The following is a 13,185-nucleotide window of genomic DNA, read 5'->3' as shown; positions in this document are numbered from 1 at the left end:
GCGGAAATGTCGGATTTCCCCTACAATCCTCCCTCCACGGGCGTGATCCGCGAAATCCCAAAAAACAATGCCGGACCCGATGCCGTCTGGAGAACCATCCCAGAGCCGAAGCCGGAAGCGCGGTGCTGCTGTCTCCTCGCCTGACATTATTGGCGGCAGTGCTCGGAAAGCCCACAAGGTCAGCCGGGCGGTACGTACAGAATCCGCAATCAATCACCATGGGCTACGTGGTCTAACGAGATAAGAGGGACAGTGTGACCAGTGCAAGGCGAGGAAGACGCGCTGTTCCGGAACGCTCCCCTGCGAACGATGCGTCCTGCGCCGCCTCGCGTGCGTCTATGACGCCGAGTATGCGCGCGGCCGCCCGCCCACACCCCCGCCCAGCATGTACGTTTCGTCCCGCCATGGCCCGCGTTGAACCATCCGGAGATGTGCGCTGACTGATTGCTCTGTTCAGCCCAACGCCAGCTCCGGGGCCAAGGCCGACCGTCTCTCCCGGATCGGAGCAGAGGCCGCCGCCCCCGGGCAGTACCCGAACGACGACAGAGTCAAGCCCCCGCATGGGAACTCGCCCGAGGAGGTGGCGGCCGCCGCCGAGGTGGAGCGACAAGACTTCGACCCGACCTCGGGGCTCGCCTTCTTCCAGCGTGCGCACCAGCGACTCGTGGCGCAGCAGCAGACCCGCAGCAGCACGAACACGACGGCTCCTCTGGGCAGAGGAGGTGGCGATCACGCCCAGCTGCTGGCCTCGGCCGGAGACAAGCCGCTGTTGATCAATGCTGCTGCTGCTGCTGACAGCTTGCCGGGCGGCGCTGCTGCCGTCGCCATCCCGCCGCCGCCCGACTTTCTCAGGCTCGTCGAGTTCTACTTCGAGAACTGCGTGGTGACGTATCGCATGTTCGCCCAGCAGAAACACGTCGCGTCCTGGGCCCAAGTCGCCCAGCGGAATACGCAGCAGGGGGTCGCCGTTACCCACGGCATCGGAAACGCCAAGGCCGCCACCGTGCTGGCCATCGTGGCCATCGCCATCCTCAAAAGCGACCGCGCGCGGCAGCTCCACGCGGCCGGCGTCGTCGAAGACGAGCGCCCGAGTCTGCAGAAGGCCGACCGGTACTACTCCATGGCCGCGTCCCTCGTCGAGACCGAGGTCGGCTTGCCCTGCGTGGAGTCGGTCCAGGCGAGACTGATCCAGGTCCTCTATCTGCTCCAGACGTCGCGCATGAACAAGGCCTGGTACCTCCTCGGCAGCATCTGGCAGATTGCCGCCGCCCTGGAGCTGCATCGACAGCACAGCCGCAAGCGGGGTGCGAGCTCCGGCGCGTCCACTCCTCCAGACTATGTGACCCTCCAGGGCCAGCGCCGTACCTTCTGGGTGGCTTACACCATCGATGTCTATCTCAGCGTGGTGATGGGAAGGCCGAGACACATACACGACGACGATGTCGACCAGGAGCTACCGGCGGCCGTTAATGACGAGGATATGGGCTGCGACGGACCTGTGCTCCGGGCCGATGGGGATGAGGAGGAGGAGGACGACAGGATGGACAGCAATATGGACTCGGTGATTGCGCATGCACGACTGTCGCGCATCATCGGAACCATCTCGAGCGAGGTCTATTCGATCAAAAGTATACCCAGGGAAGAAAGACTGGCCGCGGCGTTCCGCTCTGGCCAGGAGCTCAAAGCCTGGCGGTCGGAGCTTCCTCCACACCTCAGCTCCGTCCAGCCGCGGAGTCTGGTCCCGGCCCTGCGGCGCCAGGCCATCGCCATGCGGCTCGCCTACTGTCACGCCGTCATCCACGCCAATCGCCCGTTTCTCCTCGGCGGCAACCAAAATGCCGTCGCGACCCCGGCGCTGGAGGAAGAAAGCGTCGCCGAGTGCATCGCGTCGGCCAAGACGGCCTTGAAGACAGTACAGTCCACGGCGGCCGACAGCACGCTCCTTCATGCCTTCTGGTGGGCGCCCTACGTCACCTTCTGCGCCTTGGCTGTGGTGTATATCTGGGAGATCCAACAGAGCACCAACGGGCGAGAGAGCTCCGAGGAAGACCGCAAGATCCTGGACCTGGCCGAGAAGTGTCACGCCCGGCTCGCCCAGTCCATGTCCGCCGATTCCCCGAGTGGGCGGTACACGGTGATACTGGAGGAGCTGAGGCAGAGCGCCAAGATCCCTCCGCACTCTTCCTCGGGGAACATCCCGGCGACGAGGTTGAATCCGCCACCACCTTCGGACGGATTGCCTGTCGTCCATATAGGGTCCCAAATGCCAGTGGATAACGATCAACCACAACATCCATTGGCTACCACAGCTTATGCTTTCGGCGACGCGGCCGGTGGTGGTCCCGAAGCCTGTAGCTTGCCCTTGTCCTTACCGTTTTTTCAGGAGTGGCAAACCACTGACTGGCGGGACCTGGACGCCTCGGTGAGTTCTCTGTATACTTGTGTTTTTCCTTCCGTCAGCCCTTTTCATGCTAACTTTGAATGCGATGTAGGCGTTTGGCTTGTTTGGAGACCTAACGACATCACTGGGCCCATTCATCCCCGATGGCATGACATAGGCCGTCAGGGCCTTTACTGCATCTCCAGCTCGTGGAAGAGATAGAAAGACATTACCGTCTTGGACATGATAATATACAGATATGATTTCTCACTCAAAGTAGCGCAGCTATTGAGTTCCTTACATGGGTGCTTTCCGCGCACCTTTCTGTCTTGACAATTCGCCCGGAAACACACCTCGCATCTTTCTTACATGATCCCCTAAGTCAACAAGCATCCTCGAAATCTCCGTCAACCGTCCAGATGACGAACAGATCCCATCATCCATCATGTGGTTAATCGCGTTTCCCGTGGACGACCTCATCAATCAAGAGCAGCGGGTAGCCCTCCTGGTCCCCGTCGGTGTTGCGCGTCTCCCAATTCTCGGTGCCCAGCGTGGCCCAGCAATAGAAATCCGAAATCAGCTGGACTTTCTCGATTAGCGCCGCAGCCCACCAGTACGGCGCAGCGTAGGGGGAAGCGACCGACGAAGTCGGACATGCTGTTTGCCCAGTTGTACATCTCGTACAGCAAGATGCCGAGTCTGGGAGTTCAGAGTCGGACCATGTTAGTCGGCCATGTCTGGCGGGCAGCGGAGAGTGACGATGGGACGTCTTACCCGAGAAGAGGTGCCTTCCTAAGACAGATGAACCAGCAGCCAATGTACAGCCAGTGTAGGAACGGCGAGAGCGTGCACTCGACCATCTTCCGCGCCATGTACGGCGTCGTCTGGTACATCTTGACGATTCCGGGCTCGAACAGCAGACACGTGAGTCTTAATCTCAGGCCTGCATCTCTCCGTGTCAGCGAACCGCTCGTCACAGGGGAGATGGGGACATGGCGTACCACTTCGGCACCACCTCTTCATCTGCCCTGCGAACTCGGACCCCCGCTTCAAGTACGTGGGCACGGTGGCCTGCTCCGTCATCTGGATACCCAGCCGCTAACGCTTGGTATCCAGCTCCGTGACCTTGCTCAGTTCCTCAAGCCGGGCCTCTACTTCCTCCTCGATCTCGCCCTCGGTCTTCCCTTCCACTTCTCCCCTCGACGCCGCCGCATCCTTCCGCATCTGTCCCACCATCTCCCTTCTCCGCGCCTCATGGTCCAGCAAGTGATGGAACAAGCACCAGCGCGTAACAAACGTGTCGTCGCCCGAGTTCTGCCGGCGCCCCGCCCAATGCTCGTTGACAAACTCGAACCGGAACAGCGGGTCGTCGCGCAGCATGGCGGCGCGCGCCAGCATAGTCACGCCCGAGACGCAGAAGTTGACGCCGCCGTCGGCGGCGTAGGCGGCCCGCATACGGGCGTGCCGGGTCGCGCGCAGGCGCAGGGCGGCGACCTCCCAGGGGGTGACGACGGAGGGGTCGCGGCGTTTGGGGGAGGTAGGAGCTGTGGAGGGGGCGGGCGGGTCAGGTTTTGTCGTCTGTGTTATGGCCGAGCAAGAAGGAGAAGAAGAGAGAAAGAAGAAGAATACGGTGAACGAGGAAGGGGGAATGTCCAAGTTTAGAGATGCCAGGCCAAAAGGAAGCTGGTTCGATGGCGAGGTCAAAGGGGAGGGGAGAACTCACTCAACCGGCCCCCAACCACCCCAACATCCCCCTCCTCAAACGGCTCCAACAAGCTCACCAGCGTCTCCTCGCTCTCCCACCGCGCATCATCATCCACCAGCGCTAAGATCGCTCCCCTGGCGGCCCGGATGCCCCAGACGAGCTGGTGCCGCTTATTCGGCCTATCGACCGTGAGCAGCTCGACCTTGGCGGCCACCGCCATACTCCCGCCCGTCTTCCTGCTATCAATCCTGTCCGCGGTATGCACCGCCACCAGCATCTCGCGCACGCGCGCCTCTTGCTCCCCAGCCGTCGTCACGACGATGATCTCCCTGGGGTAGCACCGGGCCCACGTCCGCAGGCACGCGGCGAAGGTGGGCAGGTCGGCGTCGACGGTGGGGACGACCAGGCTGACGTCGGAGGGGTGGTAGCGGCGCGTTTCGGCGGGGGGAATGGGGAAGGGGCGGTATTTTTCTGGTTCCGGGCTTCGACGTGCTTGTCGTAGAGGTCGTAGAGACTGTGTGTGTGTGTGTGTGGTTGGTTAGGCAGGATTCGAGTAATTTGCCCGGTAGGCAACAAGGCCATTCAAAAACAAGCAAGGAGCAATGGCCACTTGATTGATCGCCTTACTACAGGCCGGCAAGAATGGCGACGGCGACGGCGAGAGGCATGTCGAATTTATTCGAAGTTCAAAGCTGGGGGGTTCCAGTCAAGTCGATTAACCGACAGTGGCTGGCTGACCTCCAACGATCAGCATGCAAATACACGTTGAAAGTTGGGAGATTCGAAAATTGATTGAATGCTTCAAGAAAGCACGTAAGAGGATGAATGGCCTGGGGGCTTTTTATAGCGTGCTATGCTCAGAGACTTCATTGACACGACTGGAATAGTAGTGATGCGGTATGCAAAGTTGCCCATCCATCACATGGGCTCGCGGAAGGGGAGTGAGAAGAGCGATGGCGAAGTGGTCCATGACCAGTCAATCTGACGCCTTGTAGGTCAATCCGACACCGAAGACGAATGTTGGTTGTTCATGAGTGGCCATTAAAGATCATACAACAGACCAGAGACTCAAGGTGATCAAGAACCCAGCACATCTTGCATGCGCCAACAACAGGCGAGCCCATCACCAACCGAAGCAGCGAAGGAGAGCATCATGATTTAAGAACATTCTTGTAGTAATAGCTATTAGTATCCATACAGTCTAAGCCTTCAGGACAAATACCCGGCAACCCTTGCCATGCCTCTTGTCTTGCCCATGCATTCATCGCATGGGCATGTAGAACTGTTCATCCATCTGACCAAAAGAAAACATGACCCTGTTTCGCTTGCGAAAAAAAAAAAAAAAAAAAAAAAAAAAAGTCTATCCTGCCTCAACACCTCAACTCCGGTCCTTATGATTATCCACTCAATCAGCACCATCATGATCAATCATACTATCTGTGTGTGCGTCTGTCTGATGCGTCGCTGCCCTCGCCCCTGCAAAACGTTATGAGACACCATCCATCACTGTGGGATATCGAAGCAACGCCAAAAACGCCCATGCTGTCTGTTTGTATGCAACAACAACAACCACCGCGTCGCAATGCCAAAATCACGCACCATGACCAACGCCGTATAACCCGTACGCTCCAAGTCAACTGTGCGATGTAATCAATCGCCGGGCATAGTCGAATCACTGGTAGAGGTCGAATGGCTCAACGGTCAAGTGTCTGATGCCGAAGACCACTTCGTTATTCGTTTACAGAACCTCTTCAACGCCTTCCAACAGCGAGTCCATATTGCGGGGCGATCCTTATCCTGAATAGATAGGTTTTGTTTAGTTGTCGACTCCTTCCAACTGGGTTCATCAATCAGCCCGGCCTCGGGAGCATCACCATTCTCTGATGGCACTGCATTAGCGAAATGTGAGGGGTTGATTGTTCCCTGCATGGGGTTCGTCTCCTCCTACGAAGCCACTGATCCCGCCTTTCCTCGATTCGATCCTTGTCGGCTGCCCAGAGCAGCCTTCTGGCCATCTGCAACGACGCCCGCCTCTGCCTGAGAGATGACCTGTTTCTTAACGATGTCGGGATCAAAGTCTTCGCCGGCCACAAACGTCCAGCTTTCCTCCACATTGTCGTCATCATATAGCTCAGGGCCGTCCGAGTGCTCAGTCGGGCCAGTAGCGGACGAGGCTACGGGCTTTCGCATTTTCGACTTCTCGGTGCTGATGCTGCGTGCGTACTCGAGCTTGCTGTAGATGAACTGGATGGCGTTGTCGACTCCGTGTTCCTGTGTTTGGTTCAATGTTAGCAGCCACTCAACTACCACACCGCATCTTGGACAATCTCAGTGTACATACCTGCTGGACGGACTGCCCCAACACCTTGGCCTTGGAGATCATTCGGTCGTCGTGTGTCGCCTTCCACAGAGCCTTGGCGAAGCTGATAGCCCCCCATTTCTTCATGCAGATCCCAACACCTAGGTGCTCGACTCGAAGACCATAGAAGAACTGGTCACCGAAGAATGGCCGGATGATAGTAGGGATTCCCGCGCGGAGGCTCGCGCCAGTGGTACCGCTGCCGCCATGGTGAGCAGCGGCATCCATCTGAGAAAAGAGCCAGTCATGCGGTGCGCTTGAAATCTGGAAGATCTCAGGAGGCAGTTCCGGCTCCTCGGGTTGATCTGGTGCATCGGTAGCCGCATCGGTAGCCGCCTCGACACCCTTCTCTTTCGTTACACGATCCGACCAACCCTTGCTGAGAACAGCGCGAACATCAGCTCCTAGGACAGCGTCAATCACTTCTTGGGTCATCTTGGCGACATCGGGCACAATAATGGAGCCAAAGCCGATATACACCAGCTTCTTGCCATCTTCCCGAGCCTTTTCAATGAACTGCCGCAGATCGTCAGGTGGGGTCCAGTCCTTGCCTTCATCCAAGAACCAGTAGCCACTAACGTTGATCCAATCGGTGTACTCAATCGGAGGAGCGACCACAGAAGGCGAAAAGTTGTAGAGGAAGGGCACCTTGTTAGGTTGCATCTTGTCCAGACTTGTCGCGGGGAGATTGAGGAACTTGGCACGCCACTTGTTGATTTGCCGCGAGCTGAGTTGCCACATCGTGTTCTCAAACAGACCGTAGGAGAGGTAGTTGAAGAAGCCGCCCATGTTCCGATCAGCTGTCATGAAGGCATGGGGATAAGCACGCGTCCGCGTCCATGGCATGGTGAAGGCGCGGAAGTAAGGGATATATAGCGCTTCGGCGATGTGAATCCCCGCCATGGCCGATGGGGACTCGATGAGGATGTCGGTGCCTTTACAAGCTTCCCATGCGGATTCGAGAAGTCCATCAAGCCAAGGTCGGAACGAGCTAGTGGCCTCTTTGAAGAAACCGTAGCTGAAGGTGCCATATTCGATAACCAGTTTCATTAGTTCGCCGGGGTCACCCGCGACAGGTGCAAACTCGATGTCATGTCCCTCGATCCAGTCTCGAAATTCTGCGTGTGTCGCGATCTTGACTTTGTGGCCATCGGCGATGAGGCCCTTGCAGAGAGCTATGTATGGCTGAACATCGCCTCTCGAACCGATCGTCAAACAGGTGATTTTCATCGATTTGGTGGGCTGGAAGTGGACCAGCGAGTCCTTGGCGTCGTCGAAAAGAATTGTCGGTCCATCGCCGTCGTTAAGCATGGTCAGCTGGTGAGGAAGCTGGTCCTGATCGGGAAATTCTTTAAGTCGCGCAGCATTCAAAGCCTCGCGCTCGGCAAGAGCATCGTTTGCTTTCTTCATATCGTCGCTGTCAAAGTATTGGGACTCGCGGATGAAGCGAGAACGGTCCAGATTTTGCAAGACGGACACGGCACAGTCGTCGCGGATCACGGGCTGGGCAAACTCGAAAAACAGCTCCTCGTGGCCGCGGATGATGACCACCAAGCCCTGATAGCCAAACCGAAATCCTTTCTCTTTGTCGACCGTCTCGATGTGGGCCAGAGGAAGGATCAGCTTCTTTCGCGTCCCCGGTAGCAAACTGCGAAAGCAAAAGTGTCGCTGGCTAAGATAGATCTTTCCATAAAGAGGCAAGACGTTGAGCATATGACAAAAGTAAGTAGCCTGAAGCTTGTCCGACTCAGGCAACAGAAAGTGGGAGTGGAATCTCTCGTTTGCTGCCTTGACGTCGGTTTCATCTTCATCGTCCTGGAAACTGTCCTCAGGGTTCAGAGCGGTTGATTGTTCGTAGTGCTTACGGCCACCCTTCCACATGCCAGAAACCTTTTCGACGTAACCCATTGACTCGGTGGCCAGCAGATTGCCCATTTGTCGGCTTGTCCGGTTCAGATAGCCGGCGAAATGACCAGCCCTCTGCAGGGGATAGGCGCCCATCTTGGCAATATTTTGCAGGGTGGGTGTTTGCCCGGCTTGACCCTCGCCAGAGCCGGGGTTGACGACATGACCAGTGGTTGCGGCGTGTTGTGGGTGAGGATATCCCTCGGCGTGCTTTGTCCGGTCCTTGCCGCTGCGGGCGTTCTCCGGCTGGCTCCTCCGCGACATGGATGTTGACCGGCGGTGGAGGGTGGGCTTGTGAAAGACCTCGCTGCCTTGCAATATCTGGCTGGCCGACGGGTCCTCGATTGAGGACGCAATCATGTTTGATAGGCTAGGGTCGTCCGTTGACTGGGCGAATGAATCGGACTCCTCGTGGTTGTCCGACTGAGCCTTGGCGTGTTTGCCACGACTGCTGCTCACGGTTCGTTGGCCACTGAAACTTCGACGCGGCGAGTGGTCCCGCGCAATCGTGTCCACGTCTAGGCTCCGTCTGTCGAACTTCTTCATTGCATCGGAACTACTGCGAACATGATCCCCACTGGCGCGAATGGTATTCTCCCGAGGCATCGTGGGCGACATGGGCGAGAGTGTTGCCTTGACAGGCTCGCGGAACTTTGGCGAAAGCACCTGCGAGCTCTCCATTCGCGATGTATTCAGCGATAAAGAACTGCGCTTTGACGATGGCCTGGCTGTGCCATCGCGGCGCTTCTTAGGCACCCGAAGCGGTCCTGCAGCGGCGGATTCGTTGTCGCTATCTGCTGAATCGCCCACGAGAAGCTTGAGCAAGCGAATCGCTGCCTCGCCTGAGTTGAAGAAGGAGAAGAAGTACTCGTCAATGGCAAACGTCTCGTCGTTGTCAATCACGCGAATCTTGACGGTGTCGGCGAAGCCCAGGTTGTCCATGTTTGTTTCTTCGACATCCATGATATTGGCAATTGGCAAGGAGATCTTGACGGTGTCACCATCGTTATGCGAGCGGAAGATGACCCGCTGCAGGCTCTTCACCCATTCTTTGGCGCTCGAGGCGCTATCGGCGCGGAAGTAGTACGTTCTGTGGTTTGTGGTGACCGAGAAGTTGACGCCCTCTTTACCCTTGTCGGTGATCTCGGCCGATATGCCGTATCTGAGGTCGACTTGGCCATGAGGATAGTAGAGGTTGGAGGCATCGTGGTAGTACGATAGGGTATCCCCCTTCAGACGGAACCAATATCGAGTGTACTTGGACGTACGCTTGCCAGACTTGGCCATGTACCCATCCTTTGTCACTTTATCCTAGTAGAGTGTTAGTTTGGTGCTCCGCTTTCACATATTCCACGTCACTTACAGCCTTCTTCGATAGATAGGCCCAAAAGCATATGTGCTTGCTGGTGATGTACATGTATCCATCCACCAAGACACTGAGCAACAGCCAGCAAGGATATTCTGTATGGAATGGGACCGTCAGTGAGGCTGCGCATACAGAGTTTTGGGTTGAATCACGGCTTACCTCCTATGACCTCTTCCGCCTGGTCAAGCTCGAATATATCCTTCAAGGCAAGTTGCAGCTTCGTGGGACCACCGTCTCCCGAGTCATCGCTCAGTGCGGTTCTTCTGAGATCACTGGACAACCTCTCCATATCGAAGCTGGGCCTGGCCGACATCTCATCTCTGGCTTCCAAGATCCGGCTCATCACCGGGGCCAGTTTCGGGGTTCCGGCGTCGGAATCGCTCGATTCCGGTTCCGAATGGCGCCGCGTGGGCGAGGATGGTTCGTCAGGCGAAGACTCGTCCATGGCTTGTTGCTTAGACTTGGACGATTTGGACGATTTAGACTTGGAGAGCGAACCCAGACGTGTGAGCTGAGGCAGCGATCGCAGGAGGTTGCTCGAGATACGGCGACGATGCTTCTTGTCGCTGTCCTTGTCTGAGGAGCTTGACTTGTCCGAGGCGCCTTTCTTAAAGATTCGCGATCGCGACATCGGATCCACAGGTGTTTCCGTCTCTTTACCTTTACCTTTGGCTTCAGGTTGACGGTCGTTTCTACTCAAGTCTCTGATATCTGCCCCGCCCTCGTCTTCGTCCTCTTCGTCGCTCGACTGGTCTTCAAACCGGCCGTGGATGTTGGCCGTGGATCTGGCGGCGCTGAAGACGTCAAAAATCGACTGGTTCATGTGCATGAACATGCCATTCGGCCGGCCGTTAGCTGCAATAATGTCCTCCTCGCCGGCATCGTCCGCGTCTCGTAAATGGTTCGGCAGCTCCATGGTTCGGCGTCGGTTGGATTCTTCCTTGTGTTTCTTCTGAAGCTTCTTGCTCGACCTTGGGCGCGCAGCATCGGCTTCGGTATGGGGCGAGGAGGTGATGTCGGGAGGTGAGGGCGCCATGGTCGCGGCGGTCGGGCACCAGCAGCAGCTGGCGTGCCAATCCTTTCTTGCCTGACTCTTCCGGTCCGCCGGGGTATGTGACTGGTTAGGCAGACTCGCGCAAGCTGGGAGGGCGGCTGTGGTCCAGTGACGGTTCACAGGCGGCTCTGCAGGCAACACGCGGCAGTTTGCAGTGGATCCTCAAGCCAGAACGTGCCCTACAAAGTATAAACGCGCACAGTTTTCGAAAGCGGTTTCCAAAAGGCCACGAAGCTGGGTTTTAATATTGCACGGCGAGTTGCTCGATGGTGAAGGTCCGGTGTTGGGCAATCGGTGGGCAAAGACTTTAGGGGTCAAGGCTGGTGATGGCTGCTGTTCTCGGTAGAGTTAGTACTATATTGAGTGGGAGATGTTCGTGAGCAACATCTTGAAGGAAAGCAAGTATGAGGTATGACGAGAGCTATCAGAGAAAATCGGTTACGGGAAGAGACGGAGGTAGGCCAGTGTATGTAGGATGTAGTGATAAGATGCCGTGTGTACTTGATGGAGGGTAAGCGGGTAGGCAACCAGCTAGGTAGCCACTCGAGGCTAGAAAGTAGCTGGCGCAGTATTAGGTACATACCCTCGCAGATGATAAGATTCTGGGGTCGGAGCTGTGATTGGGGACGGATGACCTGTTTCGGCCAGGCAGGTGTTGATTGGATGAAAGATCTAGGGGACGGAAGATGCAGGTGTACAGTACATCGAATGTGCATGACGAACTCGCAGGTATTTGAACTCCTTCGCAGATGTGTTGAGTTCAGTACTACTTACCTGGATGTACCTACGTTTACCACGATCCCGTTCGCGGCAGTACAATCAGCTTGGTTTCGGTATTTCGAAAGCAACAAGAACGCTGTTCAAACCGCGGCGTCCCGAGCTCAACCAACACGTAAACGAAGCAAACAGCCAGGACGAAGCAATCACTTGTCGACGTACGTCAGGATGGACGGGCGGAGGCCGAGAGCGGGAGGGACGACGACGACGACGAGGTGGGACTCTGGGCAATTGAACGGGGCTATTTTGGGGGGTAAGGCAGCTAATAACGGGCTTATCGATAATGGAGCCCACTGTACTTTAGCAAAAGGTGGGATGGGATGTTGCATGGCGGACTCGGGTGCATTCTCTGGCCCGCATATAGTCGCCGACGGAAATGTACTTGTATGCACCTTTCAGGTTCATCCAAAAGGTCCATCAGATCTAAGTAGCATCTGTAATACGATCTGATTGAACAGAGGCGCTTGATGCATCTAATAATAGAGTATGCCTCGTGAGTTTAAGGTGTTGCAGTCCCAGTCAGGGGGTATGGTGTTTTTGGTTTCTAAGATGGCAAATGGTGCTCGCTATCTCCGTGTACTTTATTGGCAGATACCTACAGGCAGGCTTCTCCTTTGGGCAACTGAATGGCCAATCTCTGGCACCACATTCACTAAACGCTACACATAGAGGTGTAGGTAAGTATACTATATTTACAGCTGGACTATCTAGACCATACACAGAGATAAGGCACTGTTATGCGCGAACCTTCAGGTTCAGTCAAAGCCATTCAGTTGAGCGAATGGCATTTGCTGGCAGCGTGACGGGGACCGCTAATCTGGGACCCTGGTCAGCTCGCAGCCAGTGCATGGCATGTGCGAAATATCACATGTAACTTTTTCCGGGGCATCTGCCAGCAGAACAAGCGGGCCAGTCAGCAGTGAGCAGCAGATGACTGATGACAAGGAATGCCTAATTGTTAGCGAACATCCAACCTGTTGGTGGTTGCGCTTTTATTATGGCAAGCAACGCAAAGAATACCTACCTACTCGAGTAAATGTCCGAGTCAAATGCGCAGATATGACTTCTTTTTTTCGTATGTTCCGTCCTACCCCGGCGCGCATTGTTTTTCTCCCTCTCCAATTGTTGCTCACCTTGCTGGACGGTACGTCATTCTGTCTCTCCCGAGCCGGATCGCGCAAGGGAGGACCCTGAAAAAGGTGACACTAAAAGCTCGAGGTAAAATATTGGGCCCCTCAATCTCCAGGCCCCCGTAACTGGGGTCACAGAAGCCATGCAGAGGTCTAGACTTCAGGAGAAAGATCACAACGAACGCAACTCTTATTCCATATTCTCTGTTTATTTACGTGCCTAATGCAAAATTTTCTGCCTGTGAAATAGGATTGCGCATAATGCAGAATGTGTACCGGCCTGGGAAAAACATAAGGGGGGGAGGGGAGGGGGTAAAAAGATCGATTGAAACTTGCGCCATATGAGGTTGAGCCAACGACTTTCGAGGATAAGGAGACGAAAGCCTCCGTACGATGTCTCATTTACGGGATATGCTCGAATGCTATGAGGGTCTACTGGGTATGCTTTCGTACAACCATGAATCCAGCAGGTTCATGGAACGACAAATATGCTTTGTTGTTCAATGTTA

General features: G+C 56.0%; 4 protein-coding genes across 4 annotated transcripts; 1 reads left to right on the top strand and 3 right to left on the bottom strand.

The window, feature by feature from the left end:
• Nucleotides 1-67: 67 nt before the first annotated feature.
• Nucleotides 68-2,558, top strand: PG986_013013 (uncharacterized protein; the record flags this gene model as incomplete). The annotated part of the gene is made up of 4 exons (XM_066849235.1): nucleotides 68-190; nucleotides 254-387; nucleotides 469-2,422; nucleotides 2,493-2,558. The coding sequence occupies 4 exons, from the start codon at nucleotides 68-70 to the stop codon at nucleotides 2,556-2,558; spliced, it is 2,277 nt and encodes a 758-aa protein (XP_066695931.1).
• Nucleotides 2,559-2,831: 273 nt separating this feature from the next.
• On the bottom strand, nucleotides 2,832-3,273 carry PG986_013012 (uncharacterized protein; the record flags this gene model as incomplete). The annotated part of the gene is made up of 2 exons (XM_066849234.1): nucleotides 2,832-3,057; nucleotides 3,155-3,273. 2 exons carry the CDS (start codon nucleotides 3,271-3,273, stop codon nucleotides 2,832-2,834), a joined length of 345 nt encoding a protein of 114 aa, XP_066695930.1.
• A 205-nt stretch (nucleotides 3,274-3,478) lies between these two features.
• Nucleotides 3,479-4,753, bottom strand: PG986_013011 (glycosyl transferase family 2; the record flags this gene model as incomplete). The annotated part of the gene is made up of 3 exons (XM_066849233.1): nucleotides 3,479-3,924; nucleotides 4,104-4,567; nucleotides 4,713-4,753. 3 exons carry the CDS (start codon nucleotides 4,751-4,753, stop codon nucleotides 3,479-3,481), a joined length of 951 nt encoding a protein of 316 aa, XP_066695929.1.
• Nucleotides 4,754-6,029: 1,276 nt separating this feature from the next.
• Nucleotides 6,030-10,751, bottom strand: PG986_013010 (Sterol 3-beta-glucosyltransferase; the record flags this gene model as incomplete). The annotated part of the gene is made up of 4 exons (XM_066849232.1): nucleotides 6,030-6,356; nucleotides 6,427-9,660; nucleotides 9,713-9,837; nucleotides 9,875-10,751. The coding sequence occupies 4 exons, from the start codon at nucleotides 10,749-10,751 to the stop codon at nucleotides 6,030-6,032; spliced, it is 4,563 nt and encodes a 1,520-aa protein (XP_066695928.1).
• Nucleotides 10,752-13,185: the final 2,434 nt, after the last annotated feature.

The sequence above is a fragment of the Apiospora aurea genome, assembly GCF_038362705.1.
Source record: "Apiospora aurea strain CBS 24483 chromosome Unknown utg000008l_segment0_segment0, whole genome shotgun sequence".
Classification (NCBI taxonomy): domain Eukaryota; kingdom Fungi; phylum Ascomycota; class Sordariomycetes; order Amphisphaeriales; family Apiosporaceae; genus Apiospora; species Apiospora aurea.
Note: the sequence above shows the minus strand (reverse complement) of the source record. Positions and strands in the feature narration are given on the sequence as shown.